This window comes from Heterocephalus glaber, unplaced genomic scaffold (genome assembly GCF_053883595.1).
Source record: "Heterocephalus glaber isolate CG9 unplaced genomic scaffold, H.glaber_assembly_v1.0 deba00000621, whole genome shotgun sequence".
Lineage (NCBI taxonomy): Eukaryota > Metazoa > Chordata > Mammalia > Rodentia > Bathyergidae > Heterocephalus > Heterocephalus glaber.
Genome location: NW_028258153.1, coordinates 30,152,820 through 30,178,190, shown reverse-complemented (window position 1 = coordinate 30,178,190; position 25,371 = coordinate 30,152,820). Strand labels below are relative to the sequence as shown.

At 38.5% G+C, this 25,371-nt stretch overlaps 1 protein-coding gene and 2 pseudogenes across 3 annotated transcripts; 2 read left to right on the top strand and 1 right to left on the bottom strand.

Moving 5' to 3' along the window:
* The first annotated feature begins 845 nt into the window (after positions 1 to 845).
* On the top strand, positions 846 to 14,409 carry Clec5a (C-type lectin domain containing 5A). 2 transcript variants are annotated; one of them, XM_004851308.4, is made up of 8 exons: positions 846 to 1,031; positions 1,141 to 1,209; positions 1,504 to 1,602; positions 2,378 to 2,452; positions 4,009 to 4,068; positions 4,480 to 4,619; positions 6,187 to 6,293; positions 7,674 to 14,409. In XM_004851308.4, exons 3-8 carry the CDS (start codon positions 1,524 to 1,526, stop codon positions 7,786 to 7,788), a joined length of 576 nt encoding a protein of 191 aa, XP_004851365.1. In that variant the 5' UTR covers positions 846 to 1,031; positions 1,141 to 1,209; positions 1,504 to 1,523; the 3' UTR covers positions 7,789 to 14,409. The 2 variants fall into 2 exon arrangements, with proteins under 2 accessions (XP_004851365.1, XP_004851364.1); XM_004851307.4 differs by having other exon boundaries at positions 1,138 to 1,209.
* A 135-nt stretch (positions 14,410 to 14,544) lies between these two features.
* Positions 14,545 to 21,781, bottom strand: LOC147829416 (olfactory receptor 9A4-like; annotated as a pseudogene). Its single transcript, XR_015449120.1, has one exon. The product of XR_015449120.1 is annotated as an olfactory receptor 9A4-like (transcript).
* Positions 21,782 to 22,618: 837 nt separating this feature from the next.
* LOC101709625 (olfactory receptor 9A1-like) lies at positions 22,619 to 23,694 on the top strand (annotated as a pseudogene).
* The last annotated feature ends 1,677 nt before the right edge of the window (positions 23,695 to 25,371 follow it).

The window sequence follows — 25,371 nt, the reverse complement described above, 5'->3', positions numbered from 1 at the left end:
ACCAATTTTGATGATTAGTATAAATAATAGCACAAAGATTTTTAAATAATCAGAAATATTTTGTAGGGTCTCTCATACTTTCACAATAAAGGCTTGAATTGCAATCCTGGAAACCTGATGCCATGGTGCAGTGTTCCATGCTCTGTGGATGTGCTGGGGCTGCAGCAGTTGAGAACATAACTAGCCCCTGCCTTCACAGCTCCAAAGAGTCCTCAGGGCAAGGCAACCAGGATTTTATCACGTGAAAGTCACTTCCAAGGAATAAGTGCATGGTATCATGAGACTAGATAAGCTACACCTAAACTCCAATGGGGCAAAGAAGGAGAATTAGCAAGGAAATTTCTGGAAAAAAGTGGCATTTAAGCTAATACCTGAAGGATGAGTTGGGATAACCTAGTCAAAGAGAGTATGCATGAATCTATGTCTGTGCAGGTGGTGCTCTTAATTCTTTGTACATACGTGCTCAAAAATTGTGTAAGGTGAATATGTGAAAAGTTAGATCAAAGAGAAAGTTATGAATTCAATGTTGCCTGCAGACGATGCTAGGGTAGATGTGGTTTCGTGAGAAGTCCAGAGCCCCAACATATATCGCAGGTGCCTGAAAGTGGTGTATAGTAAACACACAGTAACATGTGCTGCAACAATGAGCATGCAAAGACTTATAGACCATGTTAAGGAGTCCAAACCATGTCCCAAGAACAATAGAAAGTAAACAGGAACAGTGAATCCATGTTGAGATATTTGCTTCTGCAAATTCTGGTAGAAATATTCCCCAGTATTATGACTCTCCTGGTAAGAAACTTCCTCCTTATAAGCTAGAGGCTCCCTTCCTCTCTTTGCCCCGCCTGTTCCCTTTGCCAAAAACACTGAACAGGAAGACATATTTTCTCACAGATGCTGCCAGGACAGACAAACTGAAGAAGGAAGGGCATTGCCTGAGCATGAGCATATTCTAAACAGACAGGGCCCGTGTCCACTGTTCCAAGCCTCAAACCCCCATCTGTAAGAATCTCAGTCTTCCAGGAAGAGGGGTGAGTCTATCTGTCTATCTGTCTCTCTGTCTGTCTGTCCTCTCTGTCCAGACTGTTGGCCTTTACCCAAAGCCAAGACCTTAAGAGAAGCCTGTTCTGTCTACAGCAGACATACTGAAGACTGAGGCTTCTACAACTGAAGTCAGCATGGCCAAGACTACAGACTAAAGTTCTTGAAGTAAGTGTCATTTAAAAACTAAGAGTTCTTGAAATACAGGAGAGGATTTACTTATTAGAGTTTAAAAGGCCACAAACAGGGACAAGGCTAAGCCTAGAGCTAAGGGAAGAATGAAGGATAGGCAGCATGCCAAGTTCAAAAGCTCAGGATCATCACAAGTTCCCATCCATGCTCTGGTAAAATCTGAGCCTTCTAAGCCTCCCTTTAGCCCTGAGCAAGAGCCGGGTTAAGTCCTGGGGGGCGGGGGTCAAATTTGTTCTCAGATTCTAATAATTTTTCTCTGATTCCCCACAGGTTCCTGAATCCCGTTCATAATGAACTGGCACATGATAATCTCTGTGCTTATTGTAGTGGTGCTTAAAGCTATTGGAGTGACCTTATTTCTGCTGTATTGTGAGTATTTGAATGATTGCTTAACCCAACATCCCTATTGTCTTGCTCCTTGACTCTTCCAAATCGAAAATTATATATAAGGTTAAATTCTCAAATTTTCCACCTAAGGGCAATTGATACAGGCTAAGAGCAATTGATCAATGCCCTTCTTTCTCTCCAGCACATACAATGGGCCAGGTTCCTTATTCTACCTTAGAGATGTAGAATTGACCGGAATCTGATAGTTCAAAGCCCACACACAGCTTTTGTTACTAGAGTATTTTGGGGGTAATCTGAGCTGAAGTAGTTAGCAGGGCTTGCTATTGTTGCTGAAATTTAAAAATACAGCTCCATTTCAATTCAATAGTAAGTCTGTGTTAAAGGCTGAACTATAAGTGAATAGGCTATAATCAAAAGAGAAATTTTGCTACATACTCATATAAATTCATTCATTCCAATGAATTAATTAGAAAAAGAAGCCTTATATCAAAGGATTATGGGGCAATTCAAGAAGTAGAATACTTTCCAGCCTCTGAAGCCAGTAAGTAGTATAAATAAGGAAGGAAATGTGAGTGGGTCAGACTGGTTGGGTAAGAGGAAATGTGAGTTTCAATAAATGAAGACGTTTCAATAAATGAAGACATTCCAAAAATATATACATATCCCTGCCCTGGTGATCTGAGTCAGAGATCAGTGCTTCTCATTAATAGTCACAGGGCCCCCCCTATGGATTTGCTTGTTTTATTCATTATGTAGCTGTGTTTGGAGCTGAGCCAATATATGATTTTCTTTCCAGTCCCACAGACTTTTTGGAAAAGTAATGATGGCATCATTCCTACTGGGAGCTATGGAACAGATAATGTGCATAATGGTAATCTCCTCTCTACCATCCAACTTCTAGGGGCCTCCATTCTTAGAGCCTGTCCTCAAGCCCTGCTTTCCCAAGGATCTTTTGTATAAAGATATCATAAAGGTCTTTTAATAAATTATCTTCCAGGGATAACCAATACCAGAGTCAGTGAAAATTTCTCTTTTGCTGTGTCAGGGATAGAACCCAAGGATATCTTGCATAAAAAGTATACATCTGAGCCACACCCCCAGGTCCTGAGTGAAATTTCTGACCTCTACTGGGCATGTGGATGATTTGTGTGTAATTGCTATAGTGTAATGTGAATGCACCTCAGAGACTCTGAAGTGATGTACACCTACAAGGAATGATTATAGAGAGATGAGGTGCCACAAAAAGAGTATCATATTTCTGCGCCAAATATTATGCAAGGCGAACTATGGGAAAAGAATGAACACAGGATATTAACCATCATCTATAAAGTGAAAGGCACAAGACCAAAAATCATGCAGGATAAAGAGATGGGTGAGATGTGGCTCTTCCTGTCAAACCCACCCGCTCTAGAAGCCTTTTCCCAGACCTCTCACTTCCTCTTAAGACACCTGTTACTACTGACACCTTTAAGAGAAAAGCCATTTCTCATTCATCTTTGTTTCAACTGGTGCATCCAAGATAATGAGTTATATGAAGAAAATACTCAAGAAATATGTATTGGGTCCATTATAATCCCAAAGTACTTTCTGATGAAAACCAGGCTACTATATATAACAAAGGGCCCGTGAGCCAGACTGAAATAAAAAGAGAAAGCTAACATCTATTTAATTAATATAATTTTAAGCAACCAATTTAATATCTGAGTAAACTAAAGTGTTTTCAACAATAATAGACAAATAACTGAGGTCACTGAAGAGAGATCTGACCAGCCTCTGAAACTACTGTAGCTGCCTACTCAGACCACCAGTGTTTCCAGAAAAAATGAGGTCTTGTGGAGACCAGTCGATTCCCCTATTTATATTTAAAGGAACAAATGGATCTCTCTCCATTTACGGGAAATTTCTGGAATGTTCACTTGATTCTTTGTCTGATTATACTGTAAAACTTGTTCCAATTAGTTGCAATTCTTAGAAAGTGTTGATAAGAGAAGCATCCAGTACCTGCCTGGGATTATGAGTTTCAGTAGAGGATTTGGGACACCAAAAATGGCAAGAGTAGCAAAGATGCTTTGTGGAGCCTGCAGTGGACTGGAACACTCTCAGAGGAACACTTAAGAAAGGAGTGAGTCTCCCTGGGATACCAAATTCTTCAACTACTTGTCTGTCTCTTGTTTTTTCTTCCCCCTCCCCAGCATTTCATACCCACTGCCACACCAAAAGGGGAGAATAAAATAGGGCAATAACAGTAATAGCAAAATGAAAGTTAAAAAAAACAAAATATCTGAAAAAAGCTAGCTCAGCACTGGTCAAGAGCTCCTTGTAGGGAGGTACTTTTAAAAGTCAAATAGTTGCAATTCAACAACCAATACTTTGATGATTGTGTGTTATGTTCACTGTACAGTAAAATTTGTTTTCTCTTCCTTTCAGTCTCACAAACTTTTGAGAGCAGTACTGAGAGCTTCATTCCCACAAGGAGGTATGGAACAGGTAAAGCACATGACTTGAATCTCCTCTGGACTCCTTACATAGGTTATTAGCTGAATTCTTATAGATTTTTCTCATCACTTCCTTTCCTATGAAACCTTTTTTTTTTTTTTTTGCTTAAAGGGTCCATAAAGACCTTCTAGTTCATTTCCTTCATGTCAACAACAGGAAAATAGTCTAGAATGAATGGAATTTCTTTTTGGCTTGAGAGCAATTTGTATCAATATAATTGTTATAAAGAAGCCCATATCCCATTATGTCCCACCATTTTATGGATCAGTTCCAGGGTTCATATTCCAAAAATCTAATCTCATACTTTTTTTCTCTCTTTCTTTCTTTCTTTCTTTCTTTCTTTCTTTCTTTCTTTCTCTCTTTCTTTCCTTTTTTCTTTCCTTCTTCCTCTCATCTCTTCAGCCTGCCCCCCACACTGGCAGAACTTCAATCAAACAAGATGTTTCTTCTTGTCCACCACTGAATCAACCTGGAGCAATAGCAGGGATGACTGTGCAAAAAAAAGATCCACTTTGGCAATTGTCAACACGCCAGAGAAACTGGTGAGAGAATCAGGAATGGTACAGTAAAGCAGCCCACCCTACACCAGCCTCAGTGGATGGAGATGGTAGGGCAGTGTGGTGGAGTGGGAGTTGGGTAGGGAGGAGTGGAGAGGTGGCTGGCTGAGTTCCATCTCCTTGTTCTGAACCTGAGGTTGAGAGATTTCTTAGTAGCACCGGGGCATGTTCTTCAGCTTCTCTGGGCTATTACAAGCATACAGATATAAGATATCAATGTAGCATCCCAATATACACAGTAAAAAAGGAAGATGTGAAATAACAGAATCAGTAATATGAAAAACAAAGAATCAGATCATAGGGTTTTCAGTTTATATTCATGATAATAAAAATAGATAACACTATGCAAAAAGCTTTATTATTTTCTTTTATCTTATAACAATCCTGACGGCATATTATTATTTATATTTTAAAAATGAGGAAATTAGGGCACCAAAATAATTTAACCACAGTTACACACATAAATGACAGAACACAGAATTGAATTCAGATGACTTTGACTCCAAAAACCATGTTTGAATCAATTTTAGACCATACTTCATTTTAGTTCACAGTTACCTCTCCTTCAAATCTAAGCATTTGCTGAGTACCCAGCACTCACAATAGTTTAAGCAATGGGGAATACGAAGGATGGAACTTGTTATGCAACAAAACTTAAGTAGAGGAGAAGGGTACTGTGCTATATACACTATTCTTGTTTCTCTCCCTTTTATACCCTCACTCTTCCTGTAAAAAAAAGTACTCCTGTGATTGAGAAGAATTTGTAAGAGAGACTTTTCTGAAGTTAGGCAACAGATGTCTAACAAAGGGCAGGGATCAAGATGCTATAGATTCTTTAGGTCTAAGCACCAAGTGAGAAGTAAATATGCCCTCGGGCAGAAAAATGGGAATAAAACCAAGAGGAGAAAAGAAGAAAAAAAATGAGAGGAAGAGGTGAATAAGACAAGTTGACGGCATCTTTTTCTCTACTCACCCCTTCAGTTTCAATGCATCCCACCTCCCATTGGTGGCATTCTCCACCACTTACGCTCCATGCTAACCCCAGAAGAAGCTCATCACACCAATAGTTTGCTGATGAATCTCAAGTCAACATATTTTGTTATTATTTGACTCCACCTCATTTGAAATATAAAATTTCTGGAAGTGAAAGTAATTCTATACAGTGAGTCATGACAAGTTTTTAATTGTATTTCAAACTATCTGGTCTTGATCAAATAGTTCCCCTTCTCTATTTCCTCAGTCTAGTTTTGAAGAGCAACATCAGCATCACCTGGGCACTTGATAGGAATGTAAATTCTTCATTCCCTATACCAGCTCTTCTGGAACAGAAGCCTAGCAATTTGTGTTTTAGCAAGACTTCCATATGATCTTGTTGCCTGAAAAGTTTATGAACTTATTCTCTAGGGGTTAATGGCAAGTGCCAGTGATAGCCAGTTTCCTACCTCCAGGAGCTTTCCTTATTCACAATCAAATATAATCATGGGCTCACTGGCTCAAGGACAGCAATAAAGGACTCATTGTTGAACTGCTTATTTATTGTTTTAATTTCCAGAAGTATCTCCAAGACAAAGCTGATGCTGAGAAGTATTTTATTGGCTTAATGTACCAGCCTGCAGAGAATAAATGGCACTGGATCAACAACTCTGTGTTCATTGGCAAGTATGTGAGCATCCCACATTATTCTGGGGATCTTGGTTTGCTTCCAAAAAACCAAACCTGAGATTCATGCTGTAATATCTCAGAAGCTGAGACTTGACCTTATTTTAATTTTCCCCTTCTTTTTTTTTTTTTTTTTTTTTTGGTATCAGGAATAGAACTCAGGACCTTGCACTTGCAAGGCAGGTGGCAGAACCACTGAGCTAAATGCCTGGCCCTCTTGTTTTAATCTTCTTTCTTCCAACCTGTCTATTCTCAGAGAAATATTTCTTATAAGTATTTTATTAAGGAAAATATCAAACATTTTCCACTTTAAAAAGTAGGAGAGAAAAAAGTATTCATCGAATACATTAATTTACCCAAAGATCCAAACAAATCCACATACATAGATTTTTTTTTGCTGTAACTCATAGATCTCTTTTAAACTACGGATCACATTTTTTTTTTGCTAAGTGCCTACAAGTTTCTCCACATGTAGCTCTTTTTATGTACTTTTAAAAAAATCATCTGTACCTTAAAGCTGTGAACTGCTAATTTGCAGTATCTATCTCCAATGAGTCATTCCATGAAGTAAAGGTTGGTAGCAAACATAATATTCCCAGTGTTCATATGAAAATGCTAAGTCCAACAAGGAGCAATTCACGTCCCCAGCCTGTCACTGGGTATCTCTACAGAGAGCAGAAGATTAATATTCATTCAGTTTCTACTAAATGTCAGACTCTATGCTGAGCACTTTACATATATTATTTCCTGCAGTCTTCACATGATACAGAAAAATCTTTTATTACTTTCTACTGAACAGCTCAATCCAGAACAAAAAAGGCTTAGAAATTTGTTGACATTCATATAGCTATAAAGTGGTAGAGCCACAATTTGATCCTATATTCACTTGAGCTCAAAACTCACGACTTTTCCATGAAATTAAACTCTTTATATTCAGATTTAAAAGGAACAAATAACATAAAAAGAGATGTGAGAAGGCCAACAGACACGTTCACTAAGATTTTCCTACAGCCTGCTGCCATCAAGGAAAGAATGAGAAATCTCTGTCCCCCTTTCAGTTCTGCTACAAATTTATATATGGTACTAAAACATTATTTCTTGAGGGAAAAGGAAAAACTCAGATGTTTCTGACCAAAGATAGAAATGAGTTAGTTAAGATTCTGGGAATCTCTGAGCACTCTCTGAGGAACTGACAGGTCAGGTAAAGCTGAATTTGGGGAAATTGAGTTTAGAAGAGAGTGGCTGAGTTAGAATAGAAGGTGTGGTGCAGAGGAGGAGTGTATCCACACAGTCCACATACTAGTTGCATGAGACTCTCACTGAGATTAGCAAAATGCAGAGTGGAAATGAGCCATAACCACACTTCCTTTTCTCATTTAGTGTCACCAACAAGAATGAAAACTTCAACTGTGTCACCATAGGCCTGTCAACAACATTTGATGCTGCATCATGTGACGTCCCCTACCACTGGATCTGTGAGATGATTCCCAGATGATCATAGCCCTCTTTGACAAGAACAAATATACTTACAGAGATAGCAAAAGACCATACAATTGAGACTGGTGCAGGAGATATAGAACATCAAATCACTGTGTCAGCCTTCCATGGGTTACTGGCAGAGCTCCCTAAGGAATCCTCAGAGCTAAGGCACCATACTCTTTCACACGTAGACTTATATACACATCACCAGAAAAACTTCCCAGTTCTGAGCCAGTGTTACCCTAGACAGCATTTCCTATGAGAGTTGAAACTGACTCTGTGGATCCTCATGGATCATCTATTCTGTGATTCTTTTATGTATCCATCCACCATTTGAGGTCTTTATCTGTTTGGGAAAATGAGCTTCTGCACTCTGCTTTGGGGGACTAGAAGCTAACCATCTCCAGGAGACATGCCCACTTTTATGGACACATCACAGTTATACAGAAATGGGATCTGTTTCTATAGAACTGAGCATTCCTGACTGATCCACAGGGTCTATTCTGTTGGTTTGTTTTATCCACAGAGCACATGATCATATCATCAGAGAGAAACTGCAGACTGAGTAGTTGTGAGCATTATTTAAAGGACAGAATCAGTAGGAGATGGATGAACTCAGCTTCCTTATCTCTGTTCCCAAGAGATCCCTATTCACATGTCTTCCCCTGACAGCTGAGAAAACAGATGCTCTCTGTCTACTTTGGGGCCAAGACTTGGGGGCATTGGTAGCTGCTAGAACTGAGCTTGGAGCAGAAAGAACATTGCCGATAGGAATGGAGAACGGTCCAGACAGGATAGGAATCTGGCCAGAGATCCCTCTGAAGAGAACTAGATCATCAAGGGGACTAAGCAAGCCAAATCTCTGTTCTTCAACAAAGCCCTGATGAGACACTAAGGCTAAAAATTTTCTTCTCTTGGTAAGAAGCTCCATTATAGTATATATAACTCATTTGTAACCAAAATTTGGGTGGGCAGATTTCTTTCCACGTGGAGGTTTTGATTACTTAACAGTATTTGTTGAGTAAATTTTAAGAATTGAGGATAGTCTTTTATACTTCAATGGTCACAAAATATTCTTTCATTCAGTACTAGAAAAATGGTGACAATAGGTACTGACCCAAAGAAGCCTTGGCACTAGTTGACATCATACTGGCCTACCACTGGTCCAGCTGGGTGGAGGCAAGGGGTAGGCATGGAAAAAAAAGTAAATACCAGGAACAAAGGGAAATCATATAAGAATGGAGTTCATTTGGCCACAGTGGAAAAAACACAAGAAAGTAGCAAAATTCTTGGAGTACTTTGGCTGTTTTCTGCACTGACAAGATATTAGCTACACATACACCTCAGGATACAAAAACTAGAAAAGTCTTAAGTAACAAGAGTTAAACCATAGGAATGGCTATATAAAACTAATAGAAATTAGAGTCACCTAAGTAATCTACTTACCATATCCATCATTAACAATGTACTAAAATAATGATTATATATATCATTAGTCAAAATAAATTGTGGTAAAATTTATCTTTTATTACAAGCCTAAGTTCTCTTTCTGTATTCCCAGGTTTCATCATTTGGGATTCATCAGAGCAGCCATTTACAAATTTTTAAAAAGAGATAATGCACTAGGTGTTAGAACTTGCTTGAAGGAGGTTACCAGAAATAGTCTGTGTTTGGGATGGGGTGGATATTGGCACTGTATTAATATCCTGGGGAGATATAAGTTCCCTGATTATATTAACAAGTGTGTTCCATGGTTGAGGGAGGAGAGACTGAGTCTATGGTGGAGAAAAGAACCAACTAAATTAAAGCTAGAGATAAGCTCCACAACTCAGACAACAGAAAAGAAAACATAATCCTTCTGTTTTGAAAAAAGAAAACTATAATTCCACATTTCCTATTTTATAACAGAATAACTGTAGACTTTTAAGGTCAGGAAATGTCAACATCTAGCAATTTCCATAATTGAAGCCCAAATTTACCCCAAGATGAGAAGATAGCCCAGTTTTTAAAGAAGCCCAGTAAAATAGGGTAGAGGTAAGGAGATTCAAGCAATATGTGAACTTCGGTTTACTTTCCCTATCAGAAATGGGGCTCAGAGCCGTACCACCACCCCAGAGCGCTGAGAAAGTAAGCCTCACGGGTGCCAGCACACACCTTCCCCTCCCCCTCACCCCAGCTGTGCCAAGCCATTACCTGGATCCACACCACAGAGTTTCAGGGGTCATACAGGACATTGTTCTGAGCTGGAGAAGATAGAGTAGAAGTGAACAACAGAAAGAGGGCCTCTCTGAGGGCAACTGATGAAAATTAAAGCCAACTGGAAAGGTGAAGAAGATCTCTCCAATAAAGGCACACTAGGCCACCTGAGTTGGGGGAACAGCTGTGTGGAACAGAGCAGCGTGGCTGCAAGCAGATCCCAGCCAGGACTCTGCCCCAACCCCAGAGGCTGGTGCATACTGGCCCAAGCCAAGGGCCTGCCTGGAAAAGAGCTGCACAGGCACACAAGGAACACCCAGAGGTTCACCCCAATACCATCAGTAAGTGCGCAAGACCCTAGCCAGAAGCTTGCTCACACAACAGGACCTGGGGTGCACAGCTCACAGCCAAAGACCCTCCCAGACAACAGCTACATAGGAGCCCTAGCAAGTGGCACACCTAGATACCATCCCAAGTGTGCACAGGCCCCAGGCAGAAGCCGACCCAGACAACAGGTGAGCTCAGGGATCCATAAGGCCACCTTTCTGAACCCAGGATTTAGTGTATTCATGAGCAGCACAGAAAAGGCAGCTCCGTGGCTTGCTGAAAATTGAAGACCACTGGGTGAGCAAAAAGTTGCCTAAACAAAGGCACAGAAGGCTGCATCTGTTGAAATGACAAGGCACATAAACAAGGCTCAAAACCAGACTTCCAGATCACCCAAGGCAACCCCAAAGGGAAACAAGATGGAACAATCTGATACTCAACCACTTGGACTCCCTGAACTGGCAACAAAACAGGATCTGGAAAAAGTGAAATCAGAAATAATTTCTCAGATAACAGCAGAGATTGTGCCCATAGTGCAAGATATGATTAATAAATCTAGAGCAGACACAGATAAAAAAATAGATGGGCTGAGGAACATGATGGAATTCCAACATAGAAAACAAATGGAATCAATAAAACAGATACAAACAGATTTCCAGGAGATTAAAAACTCCATTGAAAGTCTATGCAGCAGAATGAACCAATGTGAGGACGGAATCTCAGATATAGAAGATAAGATTGCAATTAGTGACCAGGAAAAGAAAAATTGCTTTAAAATTGTAAGGGACCACGAGAAATCAATCCAGCAGCTGCTAGACGATGCAAAGAAGAATAACATAAGACTGATGGGAGTCAATGAAGAAACAGGAGAGAGTGCAAATGACATAAAAAAAACTGTTTACAGAAGTGATGGCAGAAAACTTCCCAAGCAGGGGAGAAGAATTTGACATACAGATAAGTGAGGCATATAGGACTCCAAGTAGCCTTGATTAAAAAAAATCTACACATAGGCATATAATAGCTAAGATTCCAGAAGCCCAACAGAAGAAAAAAATTCTACAGGCAGTTAGAGAAAAGAAACAAATCACATACAAAGAAAAGCCCATCAGAATCACAAAAGACTTCTCAACCCAAACCCTCAAGGCAAAAAGAGCTTGGAGTGATGTATTTCAAGCCCTAAAGAAAAACAACCTCCAACCCAGATTGATGTACCCTGCAAAACTATCTTTCAGAATTGATGGAGAAATAAGATACTTTCATGACAAAGAGCACCTTAGGAACTTCATGAATACCAAACCAGCACTCCAATAAATTTTAGACAATATCCTAGGAAAAGACAATGAGGATCACAACTCCAGGAAGCCCAGCAGAATGAATCCATTGGGCATGACAAGAAATTAATCTCAAAGGGGAAGAATCCAACAAAAAGAAAAAGTCATGACAATGATAAGTCAATACGTATCAGTTATAACCATCAATGTTAGTCCCAATTCACCAATCAAAAGAAATAGACTGGCAGAATGGGTCAAGAAGCAAGATCCAACAATATGCTGCATACAAGAAACACACTTAATTTAAAAAGAAACTCATAGACTGAAAGTTAAAGGATAGAAAACAATACTCCATGCTGCAGGAACCCGAAAAAAAGCAGGAGTACTTATCCTCTTTGCAGATCAAGTGGATTTCAAACCAAAATCTGAAACACTTCTTGCCCTGAGAATTTCAGATAAGGGACAGTAAACCTGTATGTACAAATCTATTGTGAACATATGTTTTCATTTCTCTTAAGTAAAAACTTAAGGACAGAACTGTTGGTTCTTAATAGTAATACAAGAAATTTCTATATTGTTTTCCACAATGGTTTTATCATTTTACATTCACATTAGAAGTATTAGAAAGTTCTTACTGGTTCACACCTAAGCTGACATTTGTTCTTTTAAAACTTTTAACTTCATCTCCCTAATGAGTGTATAATATGATGTTGTTATTGTATTGATTAGTATTTTTCTGATTCTAGTGTTGCACACCTTTCCTTGTGCTGTACTGGCTATTTATCATCTTCTTGTGTCTACTTTTTAATTGGATTGTCTATTAATGAGCTGTAAGAGTTCTTTATATATTCTAGTCATAGGTTATATGTATTATAAATATGTTCTGGTTAAGGACTACTTTTCATTTTCTTAATGATATCTTTTAAAGTTCTAAATATTGATGGAATCTCATTTACCAATTTTTTTCTTTTATACATCATTTTTTTTGTATCCTAGGAAATTCTTGCCTACCCTAAATTCACGAACATTTTCCCTTATAATTTCTTCTTAAAGTTTTATAGTTTTAGTCTTTCATAGTTAGGTTAATAGATCCTTTCAAGTTATTTTTATATATGGAAATAAAGGGTTGAGGTCAATTGTTTACATATGGATAGCACGTGTTCTAGTAGCATTTGGTGAAAACATTATCTTTTCCTCTGCTCTTAAATTGAGTTTATGTTCTACAAAACGTTAATGTTAAATAATCTTTCAAAAATGTGTGGTTTTATTTCTAGATTCTGTTTTATTCCATTGATCTGTATGTCTTTTCTTACGCCAACATTGCCTTGATTCCTGTAGCTTTAGAGGAAGTCTTAAAATTAGGCAATAAATATTTTCCAACACTGTTTTTTTTTTCTTTTTACTTTTCCAGGTCCTTTGTACTCCTATATAACTTTTAAATTTCAATATCCAATTCTTCATTTATAGCAAGTATACATAGACCTGAATTTTTATATATACCTTGTGTTTTCTAATCCTGCTAAATTCAAATACAAATTCTAGGGGCTCCTCAAGATTCCTTACTATTTTCTCTGTAAATGATCATTTCATCTACATATAAAGATTTTACTTCTACCTTGCCAATCCAATGCTATTTGTTTCTTTTTATTGCCAGACTATTTTGGTTTGGGCCTATGTTTCAAAGTTTAATGGACAGGTGAAGAGTAAGCATATCTGCCCTTGTTCCCCACCTTAGGGAGAAAGCATTGTATCTTTTCCATTCATATAAGGTGTTTTTGCTGGAAGTATGGAGTATATGTCTTTAATCTGTTGAGCAGGTTCTGTTCTACTTCTAGTCTCCTGATAGCTTTTACCATGAACAGCTGTAGAATTTAGTCCAATACTTTTTCTACAACTGATAGGATTATATGGCTTTTTCCTTTCCTCTGTTAAAATGATGACTTACGGGGGTGGATCTTCCAATGCTGAACCAACACTGCCATCCCTATAATAAAACCACGTACTACATACTGCCAGATCTGACTTCTTATAGTTTGTTTTGCTAAACAAATTTTTATTTATGTTCACACTTTTCTCTTCTATTATCTTTATCCAGTTTTAGTATTAGCACAATGTTGATTTTCTAAAATGAGGGGAGAAGTGTTCCTTCTTTTTTCTGCTTTAAATGTTTGATATAATTAATCAGTTAAAATGTATATGAGCCTGCTGTTGTCATATAGGTAGGTTTTCAAGCTAGGAATATACTTTCTTTAATAGGTGCTATTCAAATTTTTTATTTCTTCCAGAGTCAGTTTCATTAATTTGTCTTCCAAGGTATTTCATAGAAGATGTCAAATTTATTTCAAAAAAGATTTTTGTAATATGCTTTCCATATCCTTTTAAATTCTGTAAAATCTGTGGTAATGTCCTCTAAATCTTGATATTTTAATTTTTAAAAATGTATAATTGTTCAATCCCTGGTACCAAAAAAAAATGTATAATTGATATTGTGTAATAGGAAAAAAAAGGTCTAAAGGAGTAGGGGAAGTGGGGGGGGGGGTAGGGGAAAGGAAAGAAGGGAAAAGAAAAAATATGAGAAAAGGAAAAAAATGGAAACAAGGTCTTTGTAAATAGGGAAGGGTGGAGCGGGTGAAGGAAGGGCAGGGGAATGGGGGAAAAGTAAGAACCAAGATACATCATGTAAAGGTACACGATCCCAATGATGAATGTAACTGTATTTTATACCTAAAATGTACCAATAAACTTAATAAAAAAAAAAGAAATGGGGCTCAGGATCCTTAGAAATGCAGAAAACTGTGGCCTTTGTTAGATAATAATGATACAATAAAATGGAAATTTATAAAGCATTGAGTTGGAGTTTAGATTTTGCTTCTAATACACTGTGTGAATCTGTACAGCTTTCTTACTTAACCTTTCGTTTTAGTTTTCTTATCTATAAAATGGGACAATGATATCCTTCTCACAAAATTCTTATACATATTAAATAAGATCCCTTCCATATATCTCAATGGTTATAAGCATTAGAAGAAGCATTTTTGTAGAGGATTTGAAGTTGAGATCTTTATCCAACGAACAGCATTTCAATTTGCTAGAAGATGAAGTAAGCAAGCTGCTTAATTTCTCAGAATTTGTTTACTCACTTAAAATATGGAAATAAAAACCACCCAAGTCAGAGAAGGGCACTTTGGAAATCCTGTGGCCAAGTCACATGGAGATCAAAACCATACTTCCCCTGGCTATAAATGTGGGCCCAGCCTAGGTTGGATAGCCCCATCTAATCCTTAGACTAGTCAACAAACCCACCTGGGATTGGCAAGACCACCAGCTAAGACAAGCCTGGATCTAGTAAAATTCTAATGTATGACATTAAAAGCTGTCATATGGCAATGGGGTTTTGTGCTTGTCTCTTATGTAGTGAAAGGTAACTGATGCGATCTCCTACCCGCTCACACACATTTTCTGGTCCTTTTCTTCTGTACTCACTCTATTCCAGCTCTTTGCCTATGCTTTCCCTAGGATCTCTGCACTTATTATTCACTATGCATGGAGTGCTCTTTAACACATACTTGAATGCCTCACTATTTTGTGTATCATAAGCTTTCCCTGATAATTGGGGGGGGGGGTGAGACTTTATTTATTTATTTATTTATTTTTTAGTTCTTTTATTGGTACATTTTAGGTATACAATTCATTTACATTTATCATTGGGTGTTTGTACCTGTACATGATATATCTTGGTTCTTATTTTTTCCCCATTACCTGTGCACCCTTCACACCCTCCACCTTTCCCTATTTACATAGATTTCATTTCCATTTTTTTTTCTCTTCTCATAGTTTTTCCTTTCCCTCTTTTCCTTTCCCCTTCCCCTCCCTTCACTCCTTTGTCTTTGGACCTTTTTTCCTATTTCAAATTATCAATTATTCATTTTAATCATTTTAACCCTTGTTTACACTATCAGTTTCTCATACTAGTGAAACTATTCAGTATTTACACGTGTGTCCTATTTAAAATTTCAAAACTCCCCCAAAAGATTCTCCCCTTCATAACTATTTTGCGTTCCTTTACATAACACTTTTCTACCATTAAATATACTATATCTGGCTGGTATTAACAGCTTTTTTGATATATGTCACATACCATAAAATTCACTCACATTTAAAATGCAAGGTTTAATGGGTTTTGGCATATTCACAGTTATTGGTAATCATCACTTCCCATAGCTATCACTATCATATCCTTGCATTCCTCTCATCCCTGAGCAACTCCTGGTCTACTTTCTATCTCTATAAACTTCCTTATTTTAGACTTCCATTTAAATAGAATCATATATTATGTGGCTTGTATGAGCTGGTTTCTTACACTCTGCATAAGGTTTCCATGTCGTAGCGTGTGTTTTTGCTTGGATTTTGAGCCCCCATCCAAAAAAATCCATGTGTTTAAAAAGGCATGGTCCTTAGGATGGTGATATATGGAGGTACCTTTAAGAGGGAGGACCTAATAGGAAGTCTTCAAGTCACTAGGGCTGAGCCCTTGAAGGGGATTGTGGAACCCCAGCCACTCTTCTTCTTTTTTGCTTCCTGGCCATGAAATGAGTAATTTTGCTCCACTACACAATTGCACCATGAAGTGCTGCCTCAGCACAGGCCTAAAAGCGGAAGGACCAGCTGATCATGAATTGAAACCTCTTAATCTGTTGTGTGTTTATTCATTCATCAGCTGATAGGCATTTAAGTGGCTTCTAGCTTTTGGCTATTATGAATAACATTACTATAAACATTCATGCTCAAGTTTTGGGGGTATATGTTTTCATTTCTCATATATATATACCTAGGAGTGTAACTGCTGAGTCATATAGTAATCCTATAATAAACTGAGGAACTGTAAGTAAGGTAAAGTAAGATTCTAAGATTCTAGTGTAAGGTAAGGTTCCAAATACATCCTCCTGCATATAGATATCTAAGTACTGAGAATTTAAAGTCATGAATGAAACCAATGTTCTACCTAATTGTTTTCCTTCCTTAAATTAATTATAAATGTGTATTTAGGTCATGAAAGCAACAGCATGCTTGGCCTCATCAGTTGCTTTGCCCAGCAAAATCTGACCATGATTCATCCTATTCTTTCCCTATTGTCTCAAAACCAGCCAACTCACATTTAAAAGCCACCCCATTAGCCTGGCTTATGATGAAGATAATAAGGATCAAAGGGGCAACTGACCCACTTTTAACAAATAATGGGAGCAAAAATACACATGTAAACCTCAAAGATACTTAGTCTGCTACTAAGATATAACCTAGGTTACCCCAAAAGATACAAAAATTAGTAACAAATAATTCCCATAAAGATACGTAATTAGTATTGCATGACTGGCTATTTAACACAATGGTTAAGAGATGAACTCTGGAGCTAGGCTGACTAGGTTTAAATATGGAGCTCCTATATACCAACAATCTGATCTTGGGTGAATCAACTATCAAATGTACATCACATATCCTTGGGAAATAATAGGAATAGAGAGTTGTTTTAATATTTAAATGAGTTCTAAAAAAAAGTAAGTGCCAGATTTAAGCATTACTTTTTAGCTTTGGTCCCATACAAGGCCAAGGATGTCTGAGCTATTACTCCACTAGGAGACACATTCCATGAGAACAGGTGAATGACAAAGGATGTGAAGCTAAGAAAGAAGCTTATGAAACCAAAAAGAGATTACATTGGAAAACTTGATGCCCCTGAGTACTTGATCTTTGGGTCTACTCACCTTAGAAGATGTATAAACTGTCTTAGAACTGTCCCTCTGAGGAAAAATGGGGAAAATTTATCTACTGGTTTCTACTTTCATTGGTCAAATTTATCCAACAGGCAGTAACTTCCCAGAACTTCTGGTTGTCTGTGCATTAGATCCCAAATGAAGCTCTTTAGTCAAATCAATAGGGAAATTCTAGGGCCAGATGTGAGAGCTTCTCCTAACAGACTTAATATGAAATATTACTTGCTAGCATGATTCTAATGTTAGCACTATAAAATAAAATAAATATTTCTGTAATCAATTTGGAAAGTATGGAGAAATTCTCAGTATAGAAGGAAGCTATTGTCCTGAGAGTTAGGGATACAAGTTTCTCCAGTTTCTGACCACAGTGGTTCATTGCTTTGGAATATGGAATAATGAATGGCTGTTTCCCTCTGACTCTTGGTACCTAGGACCCAGAGAAGGTAGGTACTGTGTGTCAGAGCATAGTTCCTTAGAACGGGCAGCCTCTTCTCTTCGGCTGGGAGTGGTGTCTTTGCCCTATCAGTATCCTAACCTAGACCTTACCTGAAGCAACATATATGACCTCATATTCATGTACCTCCATCTCTTAATATTCTTCATGAGCCCCCAGTTCCTATATTAAGCTATGCAAAGATTTCCCAAAATATTCTGATTTTGTAAAAGGTTCCACTTACCAAATATTTTCCCATCTGGAGAAACATATGTATGCCATTAAATATCTTCCTAGGTCTTTAAAGGGTGCGGGAGGCTGAAAGAATGCATCCTTTAAGACATATAAGAGAAATGTAATTATTTTATTTTTATATAAGAGATACATATATGTAGTTGCAAAAATAAAAAGAATGTTAAAGGCAAACAGTGGGAAGTCTAACTTCCTCACCCTACCTGCCTACTCCAATTGCCACAGTCCCATGACAGCCAGTTATTACTTTCTTATAAGGACTTCTATAAGGAAAGTGACTATGAAGTTAATTTCTATTCCGTTCTTACACAAAAGGTTGAATACTAAATTTGGTACACTTTGTTTTTCTCATTTAACAGTATACCTTGGAGACCATTTGTAAACATTGCAGAAAGAATTTCATTCTTTTACAGCTGGATTAAATTCAATGGTATTTTCCACATTATTCAAGCAGTCACCTACTGATACTCCATTCTACATGAATATTTGGTTGTTATAAAAATGCCATACTGGATGAAACTGTGCCATGACATAAGAAATGGAAACATGGCCTGGGAACAGGACAAAGCTGTTCAGTGGAAGGGTGAGGTCAGCTGATGCTGGAAATGAGGCATAAGAGCAGCACTGAAGAAAGCTGCACAACAGCATGGAAAACCTGGGGTTTGTGAGTGGCTCCTAGGAACATGCTGCAGAACTGGAGCCACTGAAAGAGGAACACAAAGAAGAATCAGGGAGGAAAGTGGGAGGAAGACAATGAACAAATGAAGGAAAATGGGAGTGAATGATGTATTATGTACTCAGAAAGGATCATAGGTTGAGAAGCTCAGAGCAAGAGACCCAAGGCTGCCTCTCTTTCTGCCCACTGTCCTGCCCCACTCAGCCCAGGAAACAGCAAGCCCAGCTCCCCCTTCTCATTCCAGGTCCCACAACACAGCCCCATGGTGGCAGCATGATCTGGGCATCATCAAATACAAGAATTCCTCCTTACCTAGTTCTTCTTCCACTACCCTGGGAAAGTCCATAAATTAGAGATGTGTCAATGTGAAAAACTACCCAGCCCTGAATGTGTAAAAGGGTCCAAAATTGTGGGGCGCCTTCACTTTCTAAACTCCTCCAGAAAGAATACATAGATAAATGCTAATAGGACTTTGCAGTAGAAATCAAGAGAATCAGTATACTGAGTCAGAGGAGTATTAAGAATCTTTACACACTCTGCAGACACAAAGTGCAGAACTTGCAGGAGGATGATGCAGGAGCCTGTGATCAATTCTACAATCACAGAATACTTTTCCTTATCTTTGCTGTTCTGAAATCTAAATATCACAACATTATCTTTAAATATAAGTTCTAAAAGTTTTATTGTAAAGTGCATTATAACTTGAAAAGAATATATATGTATCTTAAAAATAATAAGATCAATTTCAAGTGATAACAAACCCTATTAAAAATGTGGTAACAATGTAAGTCTTCTGTTGAACACAGATTATTTGATAATGATGCTTATGATGCCGCTCAAAGATGAGTAATTCTCACATTATTGTAGAACACAGTGCTTTGCCATGTCAAATGCCTCAGAGAAAGGCTAGTTCCTGAATAACTGGCAGCAGTGTTTCACTCCATCCGGAAGAGCCTCTATAACTTTCTCATTATGGAGGGTGAAGATGAAAGAGTTGAGGTAAGGAGTCACTATTGAAACCATCAGGGACACTACCTTGTTTTACTCAGCTGCCTCTTTGCTTGGGTTTCATGTAGAGGAACAAGCAACTGCCAAAGCCAACCACAACACAGGTGAACTGGGAGGAACAGGTGGAGAGACAAGGCTTTTCTCCAGCTGCAGGCCAAGGGGATCTTGAGAATGGTAGAAATAATGTAAGCATAAGAGACGATTGTAGGAATCAAAGAACCAAAAAGAACAAAAATAGCCATTAAGAAGAGGATGAATTCTAGGAAATCAGTATTATCACAGGACAGTTTGAGCATTGCCCTTGGTCACAGAAAAAATTATCACATTTGATTTGCAGTAAGTAAGCTTAAATGTGGCATAAACTGGCCAAATTTGATAAAGGAACCCATACATCCATGACACGGTTACCACAGAGTTGCAAATGTGGTTGTTCATGATGATGTTGTTCTTTAAAGGATTACAGATAGCCACATAATGGCCCATAGCCATTGCTCCAATCACTCCAAACTCTGTGGTCCCGGAGCCAAATGCAGGAAGAGTTGGACAACACATCCCGTCAGAAATATTGTCTGCCTTCCAGGGATCAGTGGTCCCTAGCATCACAGGGACAACTATGGTTATGATCAGGATCTCCATGGCCAAGAAAGAAGTGCATGGGGGACCGCAGACGTTTATCAACACAGACAATAACAATGGTTACTGTGTTTCCCATTAATGTCCCTATGTAGAAGAAGCAGAAGACAGCAAAAAAGATATGCCGTGGTTCTTCACAGCCAGGGAAGCCAAGGAGATAACATTCAGTAGCACTACCGTACTTCCCCAACATTTAGTTCTTAGCTCTTGTTCCTTGTACAATCTAGAGAGCAAGGGGGAGATACCCTAAGTTTTCTTTATGAAAAAGTTCTAAATTACAGCTTTAATGCCTTTTAATAGCTATGAGACTGTGTAGAATTTCTATTCCAGTTTGTGTGTATTTTGAGAAATTTTGTTTTTCAAGTGAATTTCATAATCTATCTACATTGTTGATTTTTCGGCATAAAGTTGCTTATAATATCAGCTTTTATACTTTCAAAATTTACTGTCTCTATTGTGATATTTCTTTTTCCATTTGTGATATTAATAATTTTACCTTGGTCTTTCTTGCTAGGTAGAGATTTGGGGATTTTTATTAGCCCTTTCAAAAACATGTGTTTGGCTTTATCAATTTTTCTGTACTACTTATCTTATTTAATTTCACACTCGCAGGGCTTTTTTTTTCCTCTCTGTGTCTTCACATAGTGTTTTTATAAGGACACCAGTAGTACAGGATTGGGGTCCACTCTATATTCCCCTGATCTCATTTTAACAAATATAGCTGCAACAGGCCTATTTCCATAAGTTCACATTCCGAGTTACTGGGGGCTAAGTCTTCAATCCACACATTTTAAGGATACACTCGACCCATAACAGACTTCTTGGTTGCCACCAATTTTTGACAATTATGAAAATAGATGCTATAAATATTTGTGTGCAGATTTTTGTGTGAGTATAGATTTTCAGCTCATTTAGGTATATAACAAAAAATATGATTGTTGGATTGCGTGGTAAGAGTATGTTTTGTCCTGTAGTCTGAATGAGTCCCCCAAAGGTTCATGTGTTGAATATTTAATCCCCAAAATGAAATGTTAATAGTATTTGAAGCTGGAGCCTTTGGAAAGTAATTGAGATTAGATGAGGTCATTAGGGTGGAGCTTCCATGATTGCATTAGAAGCTTTATAAAAGAGAGACCTGGGCCAGTGTGTTGTTTTATCATCTGATGCCTCTTGCATATTGCAAGAAGACCCTCACCAACTCCAAAGCAGATGCTAGTTCTTGACTTCCAAGTGTCCAGAATTGTAAGCCAAATACATTTCTATTCTTTAGAAATTACTGAGCCTTGGGTATTTGGTAATAGCAACAGAAAACAGACAAAGAATATCCATACCAAGAAGTGGGGCTGTTAGTATACTAATACTTGGAAGTATTCAGTATTTTCTTGATTGTTATAAATCTTTGAAAGTCTTTTCAGTTCTGATAAAGTTATTTCAGACAGATTCTGGTTGTTTTCTCTGATTCTATGGAGAGAGAAGAGCCTGGAGCTGCCAGCTCCACCATTTTGTTCTCATCATCTGTCTATCCTTGTGCTCTAGGTTTTTTTTATGTAGATCTTGGAACTGTCTGTGGAGTCTTCTTCCTGGGGGTAGCTTAGGCTCTGTAGGGCTAACTGGAATTATAGGGATGTACAGATGAGAACAGAGGACCAACCTGAACAGTCTGCAGATAACTAGGACTCAAAACCTGGAAGGAAGCTACTCTGGATATTGAGAAGCCCTTGATGAGAGAAATTTCCATTTTGCCCATTACATAAAACTTTTAAGAGTTCTAAAACATGATTAGCCTCAAGAGAGAAAGGCTGAAAGTTTCTCTGGCTTTCCCTTGACTGCATCCCTAAGGTTTAAATGAACAACATTTCCTCTGTGAATAACTTTCCTTAGGGATACATTGAAAAAGGAAAGGAGAGAAAAAGAAACAGTTGGGCACCCTAACAAGCATACCTTGGGTATGCTTTCTGGACAGTTTCCCAAAGGCTGATATGAGGGGAGTTTTCTATTTCTCTGAGAGTAAAGGTGGTGGCAGCTTCCCCTGACTCACATAGTATGCTCAGTGCTAATCAGGCAGGTGATTGCCTGAGCTGAGCTCTACAGAGTGACACAACTCTTCACCTCAGTCCCTTCCTCTGGAAGTGGGTGTCTGGCTTCTTTTACTTAACACAATGTCCTCCAGTCCCATCCACTTTGCTGCAAATGACAAGATTTCATTTTTCCTTGTTTGAGATGAGCAGTGTTATCTTTCTTCTGTTTTCTAGATTTTATGAGGAACAAGTTCTCAGAACTAAATGTTGGGAAATTACTCTAGTGCCACTGAATTTTTTCTCTTGGGCTTTCCTGTTTCCAAAACATTACACTACATTCTTTTTGTTACCTTCTTCTTCTTCTACTCAGTGACAATAATGGGAAACACTGTCATCATCATCACCACCTGTGCTGATAAGCATCTACAGTTCCCTATGTATTTCTTCCTCAGCCACCGTTCTGTCCTGGAGATCCTGATCACATCTACTGCTGTCCCTTTTATGCTTCAGGGTTTGCTGCTCCTAAGGACTCAAATAATAACTTTGACTTTATGTTGTGCACAACTGTATTTGTATCTTTCTTTGGGAACCTCTGACTTGGTATTAATAGGAGTGATGGCTGTGGACTGTTATGTGGCTGTCTGTAACCCTTTGAGGTATGTCATCATCATGAACAGCCACACTTGTATCTGGACAGTAATTTCGTCATGGGTGTTTGGATTCCTTTTTCAAATATGGCCGGTCTATGCCACATTTCAGCTTACTTTCTGCAAATCAAATCTGTTAGACCATTTTTACTGTGACCAAGGATAGTTGCTCAGACTATCCTGTAATAACACTTTTCACAGAGTTTATTCTTTTTTTAATGGCTGTTTTCATTATTGTTGGTTCTATGATACCTACAATTATCTCCTACACATACATTGTCTCTACCATCCTCAAGATACTCACAGCCTCTGACTGGAGGAAAGCCTTCTCCACTTGTGCCTCCCACTTCACTTATGTTGTGATTCGCTATGGCAGCTGCTTGTTCCTCTATGTGAAACCCAAGCAAACACAGGCAGCTGAGTCCAACAGAGTAGCATCACTTCTGGTTTTAGTGGTGACCCCTTTCCTGAACCCTTTCATCTTTACTCTCCGGAATGATAAATTTATACAGGCTTTTTGAGACGGTGTGAAACGCTGCTATCAGCTTTTCAAAGATTAATTCTGTCCCAAGGACAATCCTCACCATGGATTTGAGTAACCTGAAAATACTAATTCAAATCTGAAATGACTGTTCTCGTCATCCAATAGTTTGTGGTCTACAAGGGAACTTTAAAGTTCTGTCCATTCTCCAGTTTGTAACTAGGTGGCTTTTACAAGGGAGCTCACGTTATTGTTGTTGTTGTTGTCGTCATTATTTCTAGTTCTGGGGGTGGAACTCAGGGCCTCTTACATGCTAGGCAATCACTCTATCATTGAGTTATACACACACACACACTGCTCTCACTTTATCATTTTATAAATGGATAAGCAGATTTACACACATTTCTGTAGGTAGAATACATCTCACAAAATAAATTTGACAAATATAAATATATGAAATATGTATGATTTTTAGAAGAATTAAACCTGTAATGAAAAAAGCAAGAAAAGTATGATTCCTTTTCTTACAGCTGACATGGAAATGTTCAATTCCAGATGCCAGAATCGTCTTCCTTTATGGTGTCCTGCTCTCTCACAGTGTCCTCTTGCTATGTAAAGCTCACTTTTGCTTCCCTGAGTGATCTCAGGTCCAGGCTTAAGCTTCCATCTTTCCTTGCAGCTCCTGCCTCCAGACTCCAATAGTGACACTACTGTTCCCTGGGATTTTCGTGACTGGCAGTTGTGAGAGTGATCTCATCCTGCAATGCTGCCTACTGTCTTAGCAATCTGAGAACTGAGTATGTGGTTAATACAGGAGCATCATTAATTGATAGGCTTTCTAAAGGCATGGAAGGTCTTGGAAAGAGGTATTCTTTTGTCTAACGTTACTCCCACCATCATACCAGACCACACGTGGGTAAGCAATGGAGCTATGTTCTGGAAGCTTAAGTAACCAGGGAGGACTGGCCTTGCTGTTTCCCTGGGCTGAAAGGGTAGACAAAGAATACAGAGTTGAAGAGGTACCCTCTGTTCCCTCTCCCTGCACTTTACATTCATCACTTCTGCCATGGCATCTTCTTCCTGCTCCCTGAGTTCCTCTACTGCCCTCCTTATCCTTCCTAGTTTCTCTTCTGATTCTGTTTCACATCTTTTTTCCCTTGATTTACCATATTCATTTCTGTATTCCTTTTTCTCCTCATTCTCTCAGAAGGATCATGTTTACCAAGCTGTCTTCCAGCCCTCAATGGGCTCCCCTAATCCACGTTTCATTTGCAATATTGCTACATCCTATCCATGTTCCTGTCACATCCCCTACTTTCAACATTGCTGTAGCATATGACACAAGTTTAGAGATTTCTTCTACATCATTAACCAAGTAATTACACAAGTTTCATAGCAACCCAAATGGATATCAGAAGGTGGCTGCTTAAGTAATTATGGAGCATCTATTCAATTGAATATTATAAGACTACAAGAATAAGGATGCTGAGAGAAGGTGAGCCGGTCCCAGCACCTGGAAGGAAGCTTCCCTGCCTCCATCCCAAGCTCCTAGGGCAGAGAAGGTGAGCCACGTGGGCACCAGCAGCACACCCGCTCCCCCCCACCCCCCGAAGAAATGAGAAGACATGTAAACAAGCCTCAAAAACAGACTTCTGGATCACCTACAGTAACCCCAAAGGGAAATGAGATGGAACACTCTGATACTCAACTACGTGGACTCCCTGAACTGGCAACAAAAGAGGATCTGGGAAAAATGAAATCAGAAATAATTACTCAGATAACAGCAAAGATTGTGCTCATGGTGCAAGACATGATTAATAAATCTAGAGAGGACACAGATAAAAAAATAGAGGAGCTGAGGAACATGATAGAATCCCAACATAGGAAAC

Bases quoted from the DNA above. Each gene is read 5' to 3' on its own strand.
- Clec5a (XM_004851308.4), top strand. From the start codon at position 1,524: ATGAACTGGCACATGATAATCTCTGTGCTTATTGTAGTGGTGCTTAAA. The intron at 2,453-4,008 runs GTAATCTCCTCT...TCTTCCTTTCAG, and splicing joins AACAGATAATGTGCATAATG to TCTCACAAACTTTTGAGAGC. The intron at 4,620-6,186 runs GTGAGAGAATCA...TTTAATTTCCAG, and splicing joins TCAACACGCCAGAGAAACTG to AAGTATCTCCAAGACAAAGC.